This window comes from Dendropsophus ebraccatus, chromosome 4 (genome assembly GCF_027789765.1).
Source record: "Dendropsophus ebraccatus isolate aDenEbr1 chromosome 4, aDenEbr1.pat, whole genome shotgun sequence".
Taxonomy (NCBI): domain Eukaryota; kingdom Metazoa; phylum Chordata; class Amphibia; order Anura; family Hylidae; genus Dendropsophus; species Dendropsophus ebraccatus.
In genome coordinates, this window is record NC_091457.1 from 49466670 (window position 1) to 49489709 (window position 23040).

The following is a 23040-nucleotide window of genomic DNA, read 5'->3' on the forward strand; positions in this document are numbered from 1 at the left end:
ATGTGATTGGCGCATCTAGAAACAGCATATGGCAAGAGGAATACAAACTTCCTTTGTTCAGGAGAAATCGTTATGCCTGGATCCTTTTTCCAACTAGACTGGAAGTTAAGAGACCCCATGTCATGTAAAGCAACAAGATTGGAGTAGGCTATAGAGATCCAGATCCCTTTAATGGTTTTGACCTGTTTAAAGTTTTTAATCAGCAGTCAGTAGCAGTCAACTATAATGCCACAATACTGCACAGAACCCGGGGCAGTTGTGGCACTGTTTTTGGAAATTAAGTATGGTTTATAGTTACATAGTTACATAGTTACATAGTTAATACGGTTGAAAAAAGACACATGTCCATCAAGTTCAACCAAGGAGGGGATGGATACAGGGAAGGGGGTGGGGTGATAGGTTCTATACATATGCATTTATATTATTTTGGTCTAAGAACTTGTCTAGCCCTGTTTTGAAGCCCTCTACTGTTTTTGCTGTGACCAGATCCTGTGGTAGACTGTTCCACAGATTCACAGTTCTCATGGTAAAGAAAGCTTGTCGCCTCCGGAGGTTGAACCTTTTTTTCTCCAGGCGGAGGCAGTGCCCCCTTGTCCTTTGAGGGGGTTTTACCTGGAAGATCTTTTCCCCATATGTCTTGTAGGGGCCATTTATATATTTAAATAAATTAATTATGTCTCCCCTTAAACGTCTCTTCTCCAGACTAAACAAATGTAATTCTTTTAATCTCTCCTCATAACTAAGATGCTCCATTCCCCTTATTAGTTTAGTTGCCCGTCTTTGTACCCTCTCCAGCTCTAGAACATCTTTTTTATGAATCGGATTCCAAAACTGGACGGCATACTCCAGATGAGGACGCACCAAAGCTTTATAAAGCGGTAATATTATATCCCTGTCCCGTGAGTCCATGCCTGTTTTAATGCATGACAATATCCTGCTGGCCTTAGAAGCAGCTGACTGACATTGTGTGCTGTTCTGTAGTCTATTATCTACAAGTATACCCAGATCCTTCTCCATCAGCGACTCTCCCAGAGTAACTCCCCCCAGGACATATGATGCATGTGGGTTATTAGTACCCAGGTGCATAACTTTACATTTATCCACATTAAACCTCATTTGCCAAGTGGACGCCCAAACACTCAGTGTGTCTAAGTCATCCTGTAACATCTGCACATCCTCCATAGACTGTACTGTACTACAAAGCTTGGTGTCATCTGCAAAGATAGAAACATTGCTGTTAATTCCATTCTCAATATCATTAATAAACAAGTTAAACAGAAGAGGGCCCAGTACTGACCCTTGGGGTACACCACTTATTACTGGGGACCATTCGGAGTAGGAATCATTGACCACCACTCTCTGGGTACGATTATTAAGCCAGTTTTCAATCCAGTTACACATTAAATTTTCCAAACCGATAGAATTTAACTTACCCATCAGACGTCCATGAGGAACTGTGTCAAACGCTTTTGCAAAATCCAGGTACACGATATCCACAGCCGCGCCGCCATCCAGGCTTCTACTTACCTCTTCATAGAAACATATCAGGTTGGTTTGACAGCTTCTGTCCTTAGTAAAGCCATGCTGGTTATCACTTATAATACTATTAGCCACTACATATTCCTGGATGTAGTCCCTTATAAGCCCCTCAAATAGTTTCCCCACAATGGACGTTAAGCTTACGGGTCTATAGTTACCTGGGGAAGTTCGAGAGCCCTTTTTGAAGATCGGCATTACATTTGCCTTACGCCAGTCCCTCGGCACAATACCAGTAAGCAAAGAATCACGGAATATTTCATACAAGGGTAGTGAAATTACAGAACTGAGTTCCCTAAGAACTCTGGGGTGCAATCCATCAGGCCCTGGAGCTTTGGTTACATTGAGTTTGTTTAATTTATCTTGGACCATATCTATAGTAAACCAGTTCAGTACATTACATGTGTTAGCAGCACTGGCCCCACCCACCTTAGTACTGGCCCCACCCACCACAGCTCCATCCTCTTTTGTATATACAGAACTGAAGAACTTATTAAGTAACTCAGCTTTCTCCTGATCCCCAGTTATTAATTCCCCTTCACCATTATTTAGGGGTCCTACATGCTCTGACCTTGGTTTTTTTGCATTAATATATTTGAAGAATTTTTTGGGGTTTCTTTTGCTTTCTATAGCTACCTGCCTTTCATTGTGAATTTTTGCTGCTTTTATTACATTTTTACAGGTTTTGTTGACTTCTTTGTAATGTTTAAATGCTACAGCTGACCCCTCTGATTTATATTTTTTGAATGCCCCTTTTTTCTCATTTATAGCCCTTCTAACCTCGGTTGTAAGCCATGTGGGATTGGATTTTAACCGTTTATATTTGTTAACCATAGGAATATATTTGGCAGTACAGTTATTTAATGTGGATTTGAAGATTTCCCATTTATTAGCTGTATCAGTATGTGACAGCAGCCGCCCCCAGTCTATGCCCTGAAGTTCAGCCCTTAACCCAGGAAAATTGGCCCTTTTAAAATTAAGAGTTTTTGCCCTCCCAACATGTTTTTCTTTTCTACACTTTAAGCTAAAAGTCACTATATTGTGGTCACTATTCCCCAGGTGTTCATGGACAGTGACATCCCCAACCAGCTCAGCGTTGTTAGAAATAACCAGATCCAACAAGGCATCACTTCTAGTTGGCTCCTCCACAAACTGGCCCAGAAAATTATCCTGCAGGAGGTTAAGAAATTCCCTCCCCTTTGTGGTTTTAGCTGAACCGTGACCCCAATCTATATCTGGGTAGTTGAGGTCCCCCATTACCACTACTGTCCCCTCCCGGGCAGCCCGCTCTATTTGTCTCTTCAACTGGCCATCTACCTCCTCAGTAATGTTGGGGGGTCTATAGATTACACCAAGAATAATTTTTTCACTCTTTACCTCCTTCCTTATGTTATGGCATTTCATTTTATACGACCCAGCTTTATCATTAATAATTCATTTGTAGTCTTCTTAAGTGTTGTTGTCACTTCTTAGTCTATTCTACCAGTTAATGGTATGTCAGTTAAGAACCAATGCACATTTTAGGGTGATGCCATACATCAAAGCGAAGTGTTTTTAGAAACCATAAAGCTGTTTTTCTGACATTAAGCAACAGAGCAAATGACTTTTTCAATCAAAAATTACTTTGATCCAAGAAATATACACTATGCTCTTATGAATGATAGTTTTGTTCTGTTGGCCTCACCATATAGTCATTTAAATGGATAGAGGAGCTACAAAGGCTGATTTGTCATTTCTTAGTAAAACAGAGATGTAATTGTGATCTTAACACGTTACAGAATTGCAGTAGTCAAATCCTGCAGATATACAGTAATAAAGGGACATTTGATGACACTTCAGGCTTGTGTCATAGTTAAGGACTAAATGGTGGTTCTTCAGTTGTTGATGAAATTCATCCCAGCCTTTGCCTTTAATGATATAGTGACATTTTTGAGTCAACAAATTCCTAAATTCTTTTTAGGAACATTTGTTTGATGATGCAACAAGACCTTTAATCGAAGTCTTTGAGAATTTATTTAGCTGTTCTTCATTGTAATTAATCATTTAATATTTAGAGATACAGAAAAGTCGGACAGAACAAGCGTTAACGTTCTCTACTAGTGTGCGATGCGTGATAATCCTTGCTCTGCTTCATTATCATTCCTCGGCCTGTTTGCCATCGCTACAGACAGTAAAACTTTTGTTTTCGGAAACACAATTGGTTAAGAAAGCCGTTTAGTATCTCCACTTTCATGCAACAGAACATCACTGAGCTGCATTCATTGTGGACAGACTGAATAGCCACTGGCTATGCGTATTGGTAGACTGTCACTCTGGACAGTTTTCCACTGACAGCTTTATTTGTACCCTTTTTTCTGCTTATTGAGCGCCAAAGTCATTAAAGTTCAAGTTGCCTCTTCCTTCTTACTGGAGACTTCAGTCTTGGTTTTTATTTATACATGTAAATATGCATAAAATATCAGATATGAATATTGCGATGTTAATGTTTATATGCATGATATTGCTGGTGCATAAAGTTTATTTTGTTCTTTGGTGCGAAAGTCCTGAACATCCATTTCTCACTTTACCCCGACCAGTACTAAGAGCGAGCCAGAAGAAGTAAGCACTCAGAGCATTCGCTCCTGACTCCATGTCACGTGACCAGGGCGGAGTGATAATGTAAGTCTATGGGGCCTCCCTAATCCCATAGTCACAAAGAAGGGAGAGAGGCACATGTATGTACACTTTTTTTTAAAGCATTCTGGTCATTTAAAATGATCCAAAAACTTTTTTTAAAAAGTCACAGGGTAATGATTAGTCAGGGTCTTGCTACTGAGACTCCCACTGATCAGAAGAATGAGTAATGTCTAGGTAGTCCTATATACTTATAATGGGGAGACAGAACAGAGATCAGTGAGAGCCAGGCAGTAAAATGCACTAACATGCTTTTTCTAGCTCATTCTCATGACCGGTGAGGGTCTACTAAAGCGGTTTGTGTACTCTCGCACCCTATTAAAGCAGTTCGTGTACTCTCGCACCCTGTTAAAGCAGTTTCTATACTCTCGCACCCTACTAAAACAGTTTGTGTACTCTTGCACCCTACTAAAGCAGTTTGTGTACTCTTGCACCCTATTAAAGCAGTTTGTGTACTCGCAACCTACTAAAGCAGTTTGTGTACTCTCGCACCCTACTACAACTGTTTGTGTACTCTATTAATATTAGTTAAAAGCTGTGAGAAATACTGAATCTTCATACTTGATGAACTGGAGGAATAGATTTGGAGAACAAAAGACATTTCTTCTATTGGCCTAGAGAATTGTCAGAACTTTTGGTCAATATGTATGTGGGTGTTGAGATTTAGAACAGGGAGAACTCTGCTAAGCCTTTATTCCCTAGTCACCATAGACTTACAGTTAAGACCCTAGAGGCGCTGAAATGGCTCGGAACCAGGCAGTGAAGTGCTTAGCTAAGACATGTCTCTTAGACACGTCAAAGGTTTTTGTTTTTTTAACGTGAAAGTGCCCACATGAGCATTTACAATTTTTATGTATATGTGTTAAAAAGGCTAATTCATACACAGATTGTCACTACACATTTATAACTGTTGCTTTCTTTTGAATTTGTTTCTTGCACCAGGTACAATATACAGCCATTGTTGGGAAAATTCAGTGATGCTGAGAATCTACTTCTCTCTGTGGGAGTCCAACCTGAGGAAATTGATGGTGTTCTTATCGATGCTGGGTGCTCATCCATGCAGTTTGACAGACCAGAACGAGGCTTTTCACTTAGCAAGGATGGCCCCTTAGACATGAGAATGGATTATCACAGGTACATATATCTTTCAACCTATAATAATAAAGCAGTTAATAAACTTACTTTATTAAGGTATATGTAGTGTATTTTCTTCAAAAATCTTAAGGTGCAGGTGTATAGCATAACAAAATATGTTAAAAGTCAGTGGATGGTATCAGAGAGTGAGAAAAGGGAACAGCTATTTGTAAACTTTGTGGGAAAAGATTCAGTGTAACTTGTTGATTAAAGTCCTTGATCATTCTGTGTTAAGGAGTCCAGTTGACTGTGTCCGTTAATGGACTGGACTACTTAAAGAGACTCTCTTAGCAGGTTTAGGCTGCCCTATCTAAACTAGTGACAAAGAAGCGGAAAAGAATGATCTATGTCTTACATTGTTCTGTGCAGCTGATTCTGAATAATATGGACAATAAGTAGTCTTCTCCATTATGTCTGTGAGCCCAGTAGTCCTCAATATTCATGAAAACTCCGCCCACCAACTGCTGATTGCCAGTTATCTATCCATGCTGTACATAGTCAGCAACTGTCAATCAGCAGCTGGAGGGCGGGGTAGCGGTGTGGCAAGAATCCTATTCTCCTGCATATTGGGAGAACAGCTGAACAGAATGATGTTCAGCAGAAGTAATACATCGATCTGTTAAACATTTCTGTCACTAGTTTATGCTGCTCTCGTTTAAGGCCACATAAACCTAGTGACAGATTCCCTTTAACATTGAAAGATCAGAGATTTTAATCAATAAATTGGAAGTTATACTAAATCTTTAACCATAAAGATACATAGTATATATAAATCTGCTCAGATCCTCCTGCTCTATAACATGATTCAGCATTTTCAGGCAGACAGGTTCCCTTTAAAGGGATACCCCAAATTAAAACTCTTATCTTTTAAGTGTCAGTTCTTGAGAACAGGCACCTTAATTGTGTTTTGGAATAGAGCAAATTAGTTGTGCATGTGCACCTTGCACTACTTGCCTCTCTGTTCTAAAACAATAATCGGGTCCTGCTGTTGAGATCTTGGGGGTCCCTGCGGTCAGATCCCCTGTGATCTGACCTTTTAACTGATGTTTTAGGAGAGCTGAGAGATCCTTCTTAAAAGTAACTAGTAGTACTATTGGGCAATGTTGGTTTCTGTGTGATAGTTACTATTTTGGTGGCAAAAATAATAGAACCTTGATGGGCTGCATTAAAATTAAAGGAGTCTGTCTAGATTCCTTGGCATTGAAAAGAGAAACTGGTGTGAGATAGTTGACATGAGTCTTCTAAGCACAGAAGCCATGACACTACTGTGACCCGACTCTTAGGCACTTTCTTTTATAGAAGAAACCACCTAGGCCTCATAGACCATGTGGACCATCGGGTTCTCTTATAGTTTCTTTAACATAAAGCACATGCATAGATTGCAGACAAATGCACAATGGGGTAGCCACAACTTTGGTCCAATTGTAAATTTTTTTTTTGGAGCAAAGATGTCCAGTTCCTGAAAAGAAAACATCTAAGACATATTTCCCTTTTTTAATAAATTAATTTTTCCATCTGATCTGGTAAATGCCATGTATACTATCCATCCTAACAAATTCTACAAATACACATTAGAAAGCTAAAAAAAAAAACCTTACAATGAGTGTCCCATGAAACACACAGGAAGCTGCCTCCACTGCTCTCATTGTTGGATAATTGTCAAGCCAATTTATAAAGCACATATCATGCACAGATATAATGCAGAAGACAATTGCAGAAAGAGCACAATGAGGAGACAGCAACAGTCAAAGTCCAATTATAAAGTTTTGTTGAGGAAAGAAACCCTACCCCCTCCACACACGTCTCCTTCATATGCTGAGAACAGAGTGTGTGTAATAAATGTTATCTTAAATTCCTCCTCCAGTGTGTAGGCTGCAAACATAACAAAAATAGTCCTCCAAGTTTTATTCCCATAAGCGCATAAAATAAATCAATCTAATGATTAACATGGAGATTATGAATACAAATTTAACTCTTTACTTAGGGAAACCTGAGAAGGGGTTTCCCGACAATGCATCTCATAATGCACCAACATGCTGTAACATAGCACTTCCACACTTCCAATTCAGCCAAAGCTGCCTCTCCCATCCAGCCCATACACATTCAGATTGGCTGAGTGTTCCCGTGTCCTGAATGGGAGGACAGGAGGTAAGCCACTGACAGACAGCTCTTGCAGCTTATGTCACTGAAACAAAAGGGTCAGACAGTTAAAACAGCGTATGCCCAATCCTTCTCTCCCCCCAACCTCATCTGTTTCAGGCGAATTGTGTGTCCCCACACATTTCAGTAATGCGTAATAGAGGGGGGGGGGGGGGGGGGCTCAAAGCATCTTGTCTTTTACCCTTTTACCATTCACAGAGACTAAAACCTTGTGCTTTTTACATGTTTGAAAACTCTTTAAACTTTCTCTGTTACATTGGTGTGTTATATTCCTAAACATGGCTGCTTCCACTTTAAGTGTATTTAGTCTATAGGTTACTTTTCATAATTGTATATTACAAATGTATAAATGATTCTCAGATGCACAGTGAAATGTATAAAAGCAACACACAATGGCCCACATTTACCAACAGCACAACTTTTGGATGTCATTCCGTTCTATTATCCCTATGCTAGTTGAATAGTGTACTTTGTTTAGTATTCTCATTTACCAATTACACTAATGGGTTGAATGGGGTAAAGGTCAGAGGTGCCTAAAGACACTTTTACATGGGCCACTAACAAGCCCATGCAATTCTGATATATTTTATTTATATTTGCGTATATGTTGTATAGACTTAAAGCAACTCTGTACCCACAATCTGCCCCACTCCAAGCCGCTTTTACCGCCAGATAGCTGCTTTTAATCAAAGATCTGTCCTTGCAGCCCTGTGTCAAATTGGCGTGGCCTAGAGGGTCAGTGCGCTCGTCTTGCACTACCTCTCCGTCCCTCCTCCCTGCCCTCTTCATCATTAGGAATGTCCCAAGCAGGATTTCACATATTCATCACTTGTCTAAACACTGCATATGTGTTGGATCGTTAAAGCACATGGTCACTGTTCAGACAGGTGATGATTAGGAGAAATCCTGCCCAGGGGCATTCCTAATGATGAAAGAGAGCAAGGAGGAGAGACGGAAAGGCGGTGTAAGCCTAGGGCACAGGCCATGCCAATTTCACACAGCGCTGCAAGTTTAAAAGTTTTTACAGCTGGCATAGGTTTCCACCGGAAAAATGATAAATGCGGCGCACACAGAGGCCATGCCCCCTCTGCGTGCTGCCGCATCCCCCGTGATTACCTCTCTCCGCCCCATTGGCGAAGGTGGCGCAGATGGGGCAGATGCGGAAAAAAATATTCGCAAAAATACCATTTGCGAATATTTTTACGCCGATTTGTCCCATCTGCGCCTAAAAAAGGCATTTACGCCTTTTCGTACATGTCTCCCTATATGTCAAATTATTCTGCATTAAAGCCCTTTTCCAACAATTTTTGAAGATTTATGTTAAGAGTGCAAAGAACATGTGCCAGGTTTGCCATTGGACCCATCTGCCAATAGGAAGTACTAATTCCGTGCTGATAGAAGAGCAGGAAGTTATTATTGCCCAACTCTTTGCCCTACCATGCCCTGTACATTCTGCAAGACAGGACATGCTGGGTCATTTAGTGCACATGCCAACATTGACCTTTCGCTGTGCTGGCTGTGCAGTTCAAGCAGACTTTTCCTCATTTATGCAAAGATTAGGGGGGAATCTTACTGCACTGCATCTGACATAGCTCTCCCATATCTTTAAGATGGGTGGTTTATATCTCAGTATGTTAAAGTTTTGGCAGAATAAGAAGCTAAAAGGATGTGGATTAGGAGGTAGCATCTATTTCTGACTTTCCGGAAGGTTGCTTGGAGTTATTTTAGATTCTCGGAGGCACACCTATGCAGAGTAAGTGTGTGTGTTTGTGTGTGTTTTTCCTTTCTTGTGTCTCTGTGCTATGAAGCTTCACCTCTTGTCAATGAAAACCGACGTCAGGGAACTAATTGGCTCTCCTTGTGCGTAGGTATCCTGACATGCCCACCGCTGCTGATGTTGTGAATGCTTTAGATCAACAGGCACTTGCGTCTATCCTGAAAACATACGGGGAGGAGAAACACGCCAAGAAAATAGCTTCAGCTATCGTACAGGCACGTAGCATATACCCCATCACCAGAACTCAGCAGCTCGCAAGCATTGTTGCAGGTACCCTCATTAATTCTGTACTGTGTCTTATAAAAAAAAAAAACGAAAAAATATTAATCCCTAAGGTCCCAGAGGGATCTATTTGTCCTGGAAATCATTCAGGATTTAATCCTGTCTATTCCTCTCTGATGTCACCCGTGCTCTTGATTTCATATTATATTTTGATTATATTTTTTAGGTCCATTATTGGTTTTTCTCCACCATCTTTTACTGATCAGTCATAATTGTTTGTGATAAGATTTAATATAGAACACACAGAGACAGAAGATGCAGCCACAAGAGCAGATGGGAATTGTGATCGCTATGGCTGCTTAGAAGTCACATTTGCACTTGAGGCTCAGCCTTGTCATTGTTTGCCTGATTCGTGATTTATCATAAAAAAAGCAAATGCTGTTCATGGGCTGAGTTATATTTTGATGCATTTCTTAGGACTGTGGGGGCTAAAGAAGATTCAACAATATGTAGGGATTTATGCTCATGTGTCAAATTATAAAGGGATATAAAGGGATTTAATTAAGTATAAGTAGTATATATTATACATTAAAACTATATACTAAATCTCATTGTTTGGGAAAATTATACTCAATTCTCAATTTATGTTTAATTGATACTGTATCACCCATCCATATAGATACATGTAGGAGCTTAACTAGAAAAGGTGGGGGCCCCATTACTAACGAGGTGGGGGGTGTATTATTAAAAGACAAAGAGCACATAAAGAGGGGGACACAGTCCAGGGACTTTATGGGTCAGTCTTTGCAAAAGGGTGCAGTCTTTGCAAAAGCCAAGGGCTCTGTTGGGGTAAGGACCCAATGTCCCAGGGACATGGTCCCTGTGATGGGGAGGGGCCCCTTTTTACCTTGGTTCACAGGCTCTGTAGGCAGAAGGTCACAATTTAGGGAGGCTAATCTATGTGTCAGCAGGAACTCTGTAAGAAAAAGGGAGTACAATCTAACAAAGGCCAAGGATTGTTAGGGCAAAGGGAAGAAAAGATGTTCATTAAACATAAATATTAGATGCTGCTGCTAGTACTATTTCTTACCAGACAAGCAGCTTCATCAGCTCCATCCAGCTCCTCCTTCCTTATATTTAAGCGGTTGTGTCATGAAGAAAAGTTGGTCGAAAAAGTAGGAAGAAAAGTAGGTAGCATTTATTTAAATGTATCATTTGAGAGACATAGACTCTCTCATCCCTCATGTGCTGCTTTGTTTGATAGCCTTTTGCCCTTGTTACTGCCGCCAGGCATCGATTAGGTTGGGTTACTCATTTTTAGTCCAGTTAGGGTATGTTCACACTGAGCAAAATTGGGGGAATTCCATGGCGGAGCTCTCAAACAGTGTGTCTATGGAAGGGCTTGCGCGCCTCCGCTGTCCACTGCTCTCCGCTCCTTTGAGCGACATTAATTGACATGTCAATTCTTTGAGCAGAGGCACGCAAGCCCTTCCATAGACACATCGTTTGAGACTGAGGCAGGCAGGATTCCATGGCGGAGAGCTTCGCCGCAGAATTACGTCGATTTTGCTCAGTGTGAACATACCGATACAGTCTCCTGATCTCTCCCATTAATACTGGCAGTAGGTTTTCAGTTCACATGCAAGCAAGGGGGATTGTGGGAAAGTTTCCGCACTGTTGCATGGCAACAGCAGGGTCTAAGGGCCCTATTCCACCGGACGATTATCGTTTGCATAATCGTTAATGATTAACAATCTCAAACGACCGCTATTGCGAAAGACCTGAAAATGTTCACTCATTTCCATGGAACGATAATCGTTACTTATGATCGTAATTGCGATCGTTTTTTTCTTCGCTATTTATTTGCTATTGTGTTCGTATCTATTGCGAACGACCGAGCGATGTCTTATTCAAAGCAAACGATTTGCGAACGTTTTGCGGACGAGCAACAATAAAAATAGGTCCAGGTCTTATAAAGCGATCAACGATTTCTCGTTCGGTCGTTAATCGTTAACTGCATTTCAACCGAACGATTATCGTTTAGATTCGAACGATTTAACGATAATCTGAACGATAATCGTCCGGTGGAATAGGGCCCTAAGTTTAGAGTGGAAACCAGGAAGTAAATAGATCCATTGGAAAGAAAAGCAGTACAGTGATTTAAGCTGCTTTACTGAAAACAGCACGTCTTCTTCTTGACATGTATGTATGTATGTGGTAAACATCTGATTTTTTGGCCTTCTACAACCCTTTTAAGTATTTTACACAGCAAGTCGTACAGTTACCTTCTGTGCTAGATTGAAACGTGACCGAAACGTCATATTTACTCTCACTCTACAGCCTGCTGTATGTAATACTTTATGTGGCTCGGATGCATTTAGTATTTTTTTTTATCATATGTTGATTTTATGCACGACAACCACTTTGGTATTAGATTGTTGCACTGATCACTAATTAAATTCCGAATGGTAAAATGACAGAACTACATGTCAGTACAAATCCAACTATACAAAATGTAGGTAGCTTTTGTTTTGCTTTAATGTAAAAAAAATAAATATTTTTTTTAATCTGTGGATTGCCATGTCCTGACTCCTATAATTTTTTTACTTTTCCACCTACAAAGCTATATGAGGTTTAATGTTTTTGTACTGTGATTTGTAGTTTTTGTTGGTAGTTGTATTTGTGTTTCAAAAATCAGCTATTAATTAGTTTGGACAATTGCATAATATGCAACGGTATCAAATATGTTGATGGTTTTTTATTTGGAGAATGGAAAATGGGAGTGATTTTTGATACTGAACATTTTTTTATGCAGCAAAGCAGTCACAACAGGCCCTAAAGACGATCAGGCCATTGTACCACCACCAATCGCATCTAAATAGTTATTAAATGATCTGGTATTTAAATAGGTATTTAAATGATCTGGTATGGTTTGAGTGTCTGCATCACACTCCCTCACCCAAACCATGCGTCATGAGTTGGGAAGTAAAGGAACACAAAGTCTTGTTACTGACAAATCTATTCTTCTCAAGAAAGACTGGTTAGTGTGAACCAGGCCTCAATGTAAACAGATTTCAGAAGACCTAGGAAGATGAGTTATAGAGATGTAAGAAGCTAGAACTGGCTACAAAAGCCTTACTAAAGACCTGGGTCTATACAGGTAGGCAAACATAGAAAATTCACAGTTGCTACTTTTAATAGTCCAAACTCCCCCACAAATTACACATCCAAGTCCTCCTTGATGTTCCACATTGGTTCTAGGAAAATTAGAAAACAGATTAGAAGTAGAACTATTTAACACAAATGTATCAAAAATACCACAAAAACAAGCCCTATATTGCCCTGTAAATGTAAAAGTATCTCTTAGAGGTAATCTGACGGAAAATAGGAATAGGAAAACCACTTGTACCTTAAGATAGCTGCTTTTAATCCAAGATCTGTCCTGGGGTCCATTCAGCAGGTGATGCAGTTGTCTTAAAAAACAACTTATAAACTTGCAGCACAACGGCCGGGGCTTAGAGTGTCTGTGCCCTAACTTTGCACCACCCCTTGTCCCTCCTCCCCACCCTCTTCATCATTTGGAATGCCTCTGGAACATTTTTTCCTGTCTGAACATTGCACAGGTGACTTAACGATCCAGCCGATGTTCAGTATTCACACAGCTGATGAATAAGAGACAATCTGCCTGCAGCATTCCTAATGATGAGGAGGGACAGAGAGGTTGTGCCAGCCTTATTCAGTTTAAAAGTTGTTTTTTAGGACAATAACTGCATCACCTGCCAGGACAGTTCTTGAATTAAAAGCAGCTATCCGAAGGTACAAGCGGTTTGGGGGGGGGGGGGGGGGTCAGATTGTGGGTATATAATCGCTTTAAATTGAGCATATAACATAGAACCACATATAACTAATTTGGTTGTAAAGCTACTAGCAGTAAACCGCTGCCTAAGGGTAGGTCCACACTAAGGAATCCGCCAAGATGAGTTCCAAAAGATTCCGTGGCTCATAGCCATTCACGCCGGAGCGCCTATCTGATTCTGCGTTCCGCTGAAAGAACTGACATGTTTATTATTTCGACAGACAGCAGAAACAGCCCGTCCATAGAATGGTGTCTATGGCACGGGCGGATAGGCGCGCCACCGCAAATGGGTACAAGCCACGGAATCCGCCGGATAGGTGTGAACCTACCCTTACCATGTGATCTGTGGTACCTTTGTCTGCAGAAATTCTGTCTTATTCTGGTCAGCAAGGTGGGGGAGAGTCGGGAACTAGCCATCGACACCATTTAGAAACCTCTTTTTTTTCTTAATTACCCCTGCATGCTGACAGGTAGAGGGTCATGACTAGTCACGGCCCAGATGACTAATTCCTGGTTCTTCTCCACGTTGTGCACCAGAATAAAAGACCGAATTTCTGTAAATAAAGGTACCACAGACCGCATAGAACACATGGTAAGGCAGTGGTTTACCCCATCTATTGGGCTCTGCTAGTAGCTTTAGAACCAAATAATGATTGGTTTGGTTTAAAGCAGTAATGGCAAACATTGTGCCCACTAAACACTAAGCTGCTTAGCTCGCACATATAGTATTCTTGAGAGCGTTTTCTTTACGTGATTTCTTTACTTGCTGAAATGCCATTCCTTCTGTGGTTTTAAAGGAGAGGTCCAGACAGGGACATTGCTTTTAAATTTGCCAGGGAGGGTAAAAAAAAAAAAATGTGCACTTAGCTCTCTGGCTCCACAGCTGGTGCCTGCAGCCCAGCGCTTCAGTTTCTGGCCCTTGGCTGCTTCCTGGTGTTAAGACAGGACCTGGGACATGACATATCAGGCATATCACTCAGCCAGTCATCGGCAGAGGCTACAGCCGCTGATTGCTGGGTGGACCGGAAAATTCAAGTCCTGTCTCTACACCAGGAAACGGCTAGGAACCAGGGACTGAAATTATCTGAATCAGTGGGGTGGGACCTACTAGTTGTCGTACCCCTAGATTCAAAATAATTGTAGATCAATCAAAAGAAGGAAAGGTAAATAATTGGATAGTAAGGATTAAAGCAAATCTATCATCAGACATGGAGGGTGAAGAGCATATCACTCCCTGAACGGCGCCATACTAAATCCACTGGTGCCCTTCTTTTCCAAATCCCTTGCACCATTCACCCAGTACCCCTAGTGCACCTATTTTCCATCCATTGAGAAATATAATGGTATTAGATGGTATTACACTCCTGACTGCTTAGCATCCTTTTATCCGAATGTTTCTAATCTTTGCTGAAGGGGGTGCGGCAAGATAGGTTCTCTGTTTCATATATTGTGGAATTGTCCTTGTATCGTATCATATTGGGCAGACTGTAAACAATTGTTCTCCTTAATACTCCCCACAATCACATCCTGGAGTCCACAATTAGTATTTTTGTTTATAGGTATCAAGGATGTACCCCCTACTATGCGAATCCTAGCCTGTAATTTATTTATCTTATTTAAAATAATATTAACTAGATACTGAAAACCGGCGTGCGCGCTGAGAGATGAGTCCAACACCCATAGAGAATGACAGGAGAGTCCAGCGCTCCGTCATTCTCTATGAGCGTTGGACTCATCTCTCAGCACGCGCGCAGGGCTGCAGCAGCTGAGATCTCCGTCACCCGACCGGATCCAGAAGCGGGACACGGCGGGATTAGCTGAGTATAGGGGGCTCTAACAGGGGGTCGGGAGCCTGTCACCCCGGCACGGGGGGTGACAGGTTCCCTTTAAGCCTATCTCACACATAGCTGAAATCGTTGAAAGAATGTTTACACGGAACGATCTGCGAATTTTTTACTAACGACCAACGATAATTTGAGAACATGTTGAAAGATAAAAATGAACGATTTCTCGATCGTCGTTTGATCGTTCGCTGCGTTTACACGTACGATTATCGTTCGAATTCGATCGTTATCGTGCAAAAATGAACGATAAATCGTTCCGTGTAAAAGGACCATAAATCAGTGCACTGGGTCTGCTTTAGTGCACCAGACTTGCTTTTTAGCATATTAAGAAAAATAGCATTATCACAGGAACTGATTTGGAAAAGAAGGGCACCACTGGACTCAACACGACTGCACTAGTCAGGGAGTGCTAAGATCTTCATTGACAATAGATTCATTTTAAAATCTTAAGACACTATTGGATGTGGTAATACAGTTCCAAAAGTGATCATTGACTATATTCAGATTTACTTTAAAGGGAACCAATTAGCACGGTTGTGCTGATATGGTTCCCTCAAGCACTTTGCAGCTCATGGCACGTACCGGTGCTGTGACAGTAGCTTTACTAGGCTGCAAAACAAGTTTTATTCTGCCACACAAGACAACACAAGAGGGGCGGCAACTAGTCATGTGGGCGGCTCTCTCCCTGTCAGCGATGATTGACAGACAGAGAGGCCCCTTTGCTGTGTATTTTTGTGGTGGAAATGGCTAAGCCTGCTTATTAACAGATTTTGGCCATAGAGAGAAAAGGGTTCTGGGGACAGGTCTTATTCTTATTCTATTCTAAGTTGTCTTCTTAGGAGTAGCCATCTTTCTGTAAGCTACTGTATATCTGTGTGCAGCATTTCTCAAAAGACTTCACTGTCTTCATGCATTTCTTTAAACAAAATTAAAACTTCGGAGGAAATCTGCTTTTGCACAGTGCACGTTAGCACATTCAATTACCTGCTGAACAAAGTCAATGGTCAGGTGTAGACCACAGTTTTGATTGGTTATCAGTGAGTCATAGTCTTAATTGCCATGCCTTGTGACCGTATGCTTCCTCTCTTGTCATTATAAACCCCTCAGCTCATCTCATGGAACATGCTGTGTTTTTAAATGTGCCTACTTGGGTGTTGCTGGTTGAGTTGGATCAGCTATCTTTTAACTCTTTCACAACACTTCCGACTGTATATCTAGTCAAGGAGCAAGGTGCTTACAACATGAATCTGATTATCTGCAATTTACTTGTTCAATAATTAGTGCCTGTCCCTGTTGTCCTCCCAGTCGTGATCTTTGTGATGCAGTTTGAACCAGTTTTCAAATTAGCGTAATGGGAAAACAATTTGCAACGTCAAAGTTGATCAGTTTGAAAAAGTACTAATTAATCGCACTGCGGTCACCAATGTCTTAACAGCCATTGATTAATAAGAATGGGAATCGGTCCCTTCTCATTAGCCTGGTGTAAATAGGCTGTTGATACTAAACACGTATTTGTAATTAGGCTTCTATAAATGCATGGTATATTAAGACAAAGGCTAGACGTCAAAGGGGCACTGTGGGTTTTAGTCAATATAATGTAATAGAGAGCATTCATAAAGCTATAAAAATGTACTGTACTAATTTTTTTACTCACATTTCTAATTTGCATGTTTGTATACTAAAGATATACAGCAATTTATACTCCCATGGTTGTATATAGACTTTATGTGAAATACTATTTGGTAGATGTTTCTCAGGTTTATATACATTGTTTATTATAGGTGTGGTCATCTGCTTTCTTAGGGTACTTCAGGGGCCGAGTAGGGCCCAATCAACAATGTAAACGAGCACCGATCTGCTAGATCGCCGCTCGTTTACTGGGCCTATTCCACGGCCCGATGATCGTTGAGCGAGGGCTGCAGGGACATCGTTACCGATGTCCTTGCAGCCCTTGCAGCATACATTACCTGTCAGGTCTTCTGCTCCGCTCCGTCTTCCTCCCCGGGTCCCGCGCGCTCTAGCTTCAGAATGACCTGTCAGCTGGCAGGCCACTCAGCCAATCACAGGCCGCGGTGGTCACGGCCTGTGATTGGCTGAGCGCTCCGTCAGCTGACAGGCCATTCTGAAGCAAGAGCGTGCGGGACCCGGGGAGGAAGACTGAGCGGATCAGAAGACCTGAGATGTAATGTATGCTGCTGCTTCTCAAATCTTCGGTCGCCCGTCCCGTGCACCGCTATTTAACCGTAGCGATGCGCGGTGGGGGAACAATGATTTTAGGTTTGGCCCTAAATGAACTATCAGCTGATGACAAGATCATCGGCTGATCGTTCTCTCTATTTCACAGAGCGATAATCGGCCGAATGGGGCCGATTATCGTTACTGTGGAATAGGGCCCTTACAGTGCTATCACAACCATTGGTCACATAACTATATTGTGTAAAGGCTCTTGCAGTCTCAAACTCTTTTCAATGTTTCCATTTAAGAGAAGACATTGAAGTCTGTGGGAGTTACAGAAACTGTTGAATTGGTTATATTGCCATTTAATCAGTGAACCTGAATAAAAGAGCCACTGTTCTAGTAGGTAGGGGTCCAAAAGATGGGACTCCACATCACATCTTTTATGCATTGAAGGCATATCCAGTTGAATGGAAATATATATATATATATATATATATATATATATATATATATATATATTTATCTTTCTTCTTTATTAGGTTTTACCACCTTAAAACGCATAACATGCAAAAAGGTATTGTATTTACAAGTATATAGGCTGCAATGCGAAATGTACAGGGCATGTATTAAGAGTCCACCCTGAAATGAAGCATGTACATTTATACAAAGTCCAATAACTTTATAGGGATGGCCGTATTAAAGAACCAAAGTAAAAAAAAATTAACAGGACTAGACAAGTTTAGGAAATTTAAATAGATGGTTGATGTTTAGTCCAGTAGATAAGTCATGTGAACTAAAATATAATTTTTAGTGTGGGCCAGTCATCCCTAACCCTAATGAGAGAAAGGGCCTAGTGGTGGCAAGTGCCCCCCCCCCCCAAAAAAAAAAAAAAAAAGTGGATAAAGCCAAGTAAAGATCATATTTATTGCAATGTTGGAACCTGTGTTTGTGTTGGGGTGATGTTCTCCTGATCAGCGAAGAAACCTCCTGCCTCTGAAAAGCCAACCCAACTCTGGGTAGAAGAGCTTGTTTTTTGCAGTGCTGCTCACGAGTCTGAAATTGTTTATTTACTGATTGTCCCAGCAGCACTCTTACTGCTAAATTAGGCAGTAGTTTAATGCATCAGCCATGCTACTGTGGAAATTATAGTTTCAAAATAGCTTAAGTAGCCATGCCCCTTTCCACCACCTTAAAAAATCTATTTTACCCAGCATGACACTTTAAATACATTGCTTCTGTTTCCTTAAGGTTACAACCTTTCTTCTACAAAGCTGTTTAAACTATTATATGTTAGGGCCCTATTCCACCGGACGATTATCATCCAGATTATCGTTAAATCGTTTGAATCTAAACAATAATCGTTCGGTTGAAATGCAGTTAATGATTAAATCGTTGATCGCTTTATAAGACCTGGACCTATTTTTATCGTTGCTCATTCGCAAAACGTTTGCAAATCGTTCGCATTGAATAAGACATGGTTCGGTCGTTTGCAGTAGACACGAACGCAATAGCGAAGAAATAGCGAAGAAAAAACGATCGCAAATACGATCATAAGTAACGATTATCGTTCCATGGAAATGAGTAAACGTTTTCAGGTCTTTTGCAATAGCGGTCGTTTGAGATCGTTAATCATTAACGATTATGCAAAGATAATCATCCGGTGGAATAGGGCCCTTACAGTTGCTGATACTGAAAGCTGAAACAGAATAATCCTCAGACAAGTAATGTGTTAAGTCCCCAGTGCCAGGTCTGAAAATTCGTTATGCAAGGCATTAACAATTGGTTTGGTCTTGGCACAAGCTTATGAAAGACTGTTGGTCCTTCATGTACCAAATAACTTCAATCTGTGTTATATATACTTAGCCAGCCCTCTGGCAATGTTAGAATAACTGCTTTCTGAAGATGTCTTCTTCTTGGTCAACTCCTTGGATCATGCTGTAATAGTTACTTCTAGTCTAAGAATTTCTGTATGCATTTTTTTTAGTGCAATGTGTAGTAATGTGCCATTTGTTAGCATGGTATTTTTTGTTAGTAAATTAAGGTGCATATCTTAAGAATCCTTAAAAGGGGATTTTAACATTAGGAAAAAGAAAATATGCAGCAGTGACAAAAAAACATTGCTTGGCTGTCTGTCCAAGTTCCAAAACCACTAAAAATCTATTATTTGGGGGGTCCTAGTTCTGTATTTTGTGGTTGTGCTACCTGATTGAGCAATTGTTCAGTACTACAATTCCTAGAACACTTTGCTTTCTGTTGGCTCTTTATCACAGTCCTTCCACCCTGCCTACTCCGTCCCACAGCACTCCTGTCAATTTTCTGTCCATAGCTGTTACAGAATATCTCATTTCACTGCAGAAAAACCAGTGAGGTTGCAGCACTTGCTGCATTGACTAACTGTCTGCTCTGGGGCATCATTCAACACAATTATGTAAATATACACAGCGTGCTGTAAACACACATCACTCTCCCTACATGGTGAGATAGGCTGGAGGGGCTGATCATAGATGGTGATATAACTCCACAGCTCCTGTGACGTCAGAGGATGATGCATTGTCTACAGAGAAAGAGTGGGAACAATGTACATTATTAGTTATATAGGGATAAATCTGAATAAGAAAGTCTGTGCCCACACAATAATGTATTATATTTAAGTAGCCACTGCCATTTTACACAACTTTCCTCCAAGTGATTTCTAACATATGTGTAAATCACTCAATTTACCAAAAATGACTTATTGCCTTATTGTCTTGGCCTCTAGTTGTTTCCCTTTTTTACAGTTACCTGGTTTCTGCCAGTTGTCAGGCACTTCTGTTTCAAGTTGCAGAGAGTCAGAGGTTAAAACACAGAAAGCAGGGTGGAACCTACTACCTGCTATGTTCAGGAAAGGAACAGAGCCAGAGTAAGCCTAGGCTGTGTACCTGCAAGCTGGGCCATTCTGCATGCTGAAGAGGATCCACAAAGGCTTCTCTCTCATCCCTGCTCACTAATCAACAGCTGTCCCTTGTGCAAATAGAAGTATACCTACTTCTGTATGTCAAAAGATGTAATGTAATCTTCCCCTCCCCTTAGGATTTTCAGCAGCAACTAGTGTAACCTCTTCATTCCTGGTTCTGTTTCTTGCATTTCTGCTCATAAGGTACCTTATGAACCCAGTACAATAATAACCCCCTTTTCAATTCTGAACTAGCTTAGTCCTGCTCCTGTTGATTTGAAATTAATTTGTCAGAACTACAGTACCTCTGCTTGCATAAAATGTTACCATCATGCAGGGCTATAGTGAATAAGCAATTCTTATTAGGAGACACAAAGATGCAGAGCTGATTCAGCTCAACATTCATGTGTCATGTCCTCGCGCACCACCTGATCAATCTGGGAAGTGAGAGAGGGACATAGTGATTCTTCCACTGAGGAAGAGTTAGAAAGCCCCCATACACATTAAATGGTTGCCTGAAATCGGTAGCTTTGCCAACATATATGACCAGCTTTAAGTGACTTTAGTGCTGTTTGTTGGTGGGATTGCTCTTAAGTCGTTTCCTCATTTGAAGTGTCTCAGTTTAGATAATGTTTATCATTGAGATTCTATGGGTAATAGGTCTCACCACTTTGCCATTGCATTATCGCCTCCACAGTGGGAGCCCTTACAAACGCCTGGATTGAAGTGATTATGTTAGCTTGCTACATTTGTTCCTTGTCCTTATCAGTTGTCATGTAAAACCGTCTCTCCAGTGTATTGCTGTGACTGAGCAGCTTGATAAGAGCATTATCTACATTTTGACACATTAACCTACACAAAGGCATGTTGTACTTTCTTCTTTTTTGCCTTTTCGGGCTGTGCAAGACGAAAGCTTCTTTTGATTTTTTTTTTCTTTTAATAACATTAAACCAAGCGTAGGATTATTTTTAAACGGAACGAAGAAGAAACTTGACTGTGTTATCGCCTGATGCTGCTTAATAATAAGGCTGGCCCATAGCAACAATTAAATGTATGCAAGAGCAAAGCCGATTACATATCACTGAACAATAAACTATGATGGATATCACATTGTGCCGTGCACGCTGTGACAATATTTGCCCAGCCTCTGAAATCATTTGCGCTCTGCCTTTTTATTGTTAGTTGATTGCTAAATTACATGTGCCATTCCAACTGCCATGATCCGGCATGATTTAACAGATGCTTTGAATAATATGGAGAACTCGGTGGAGACGTCAGCACAAGGTTCATTAAGTTGCTGCTGGCGAGAGGAGAAGCTTCTGTCATCACTGGTGATTGTTCTGTATCAGATGCCTTAGTAAACATGTCCAAGGATCGCAGGAAGAAAGTTAAAAGGAAATGGATGGTGTAAATCCACCAGTCTATTTTAGTCATATAAATGAATGGAACTCTATTCTGTCCCATGGAGTCTCAATCAAGTGAATGAAACTTGTTACGTTTAAGGTCCATATGATTCAAGGATCCCGCTGAAATTCTGCATCAATGGAACTCAGCAGGTGTGACATACATTGCCGACAGAAAAGTATTAGCTCTGCCTATCTTCAATTCTTTTTTTTTTCCCCTTTAGTTTTCTCTTGTCTTTGTGGACAATTGAAGAACTAGAACATTATTAACAGTGATATTGGAGAATTATCAGAAAAGAAGAGAGACGAAGCTTGCAATACAAAAATAATAAGCACGTTTGTAATTTCCAATGTGTTAGTTAGTAATTTCACATACTGATATATTTGTTATAAAATATTATTTTCCCTCTTGCTGATCTCATCAGATTGCATTAGAAAATAATATATTACGTTTCACCTGGCAGGGGCTAAAGAATAGTTCAGACATCTAAAATGACCATGTTGCCCTTGAGTCATTGGGTTTATACAGTCTTACCCGTTTATCAAGATCTTAAACCCTATAGCCTCTCAGATGATTTTTCCAATCTTGAGACTTTCTTTTTATGCTGTTGCTATAACAGGAACCATTTTGCTATTTCTTGTCTGTATTGGGAGCAGTCCCTAATCCTGTGTAACTACTGGTGAGCACAGCTATTGTTGATTGAATGGATAGGCTGTGTTATCATTAATACCGGAGGAAGCAGAGGAATTGACTTTAGGGAAAACCACTCCAGGAGCTGAACAGGCATCGAGCTGCATTAATACAATGTGGCCACTAGTCAGTGAATGAAGTATACTATTTCCAGCGGGATCATAGGCCATCAATTATTTTATCCCAGAAAACCGTATCAGTTGCTGTTAAGGTAATGTCAGCAGGACAATATTGGCAGAAATAAGTAACCATTCAAAGTGTATGGTAGTCTTTCAACTTTCTACCAATGACAGATGTCAAGAGAAAGAACAACATCTATATGTAGATTTTAGGTTTATTCTCCTTCCTGCACTTGTGAGCACTATTTGTTCTAATACATATTAAGCCAGGTTGTTTTCTTCCTGCATACCCCTATTAACATTCTGTGACCTGAAGACCTATCCTATTTATAGAATGGAAACAGTAGAAAATGGTTATGCTGCTGCTCTTAAAGAGTCATACATCGCAGCAAAGGGCTGCTGTCATATAAGCCAAGTGGAATATATGGCACCAATATCTATAGAGACAACACCTTTAATGATGTAATCACTGGACTGCATTACCCAACATGCCTAACTGTGAGGCAGTTTACTAA

The 23040-nt window shown here is 40.7% G+C and overlaps 1 protein-coding gene across 1 annotated transcript in view; it reads left to right on the forward strand.

The window, feature by feature from the left end:
• METTL15 (methyltransferase 15, mitochondrial 12S rRNA N4-cytidine) overlaps positions 1–23040 on the forward strand; it is a 189088-nt gene that overhangs the window by 152125 nt on the left and 13923 nt on the right. Inside the window, exons 4-5 of the mRNA XM_069965775.1 lie at positions 5152–5343; positions 9372–9550. Of these exons, the coding sequence (XP_069821876.1) occupies positions 5152–5343; positions 9372–9550 (371 nt within the window). The remainder of the gene's footprint in view (positions 1–5151; positions 5344–9371; positions 9551–23040) is intronic.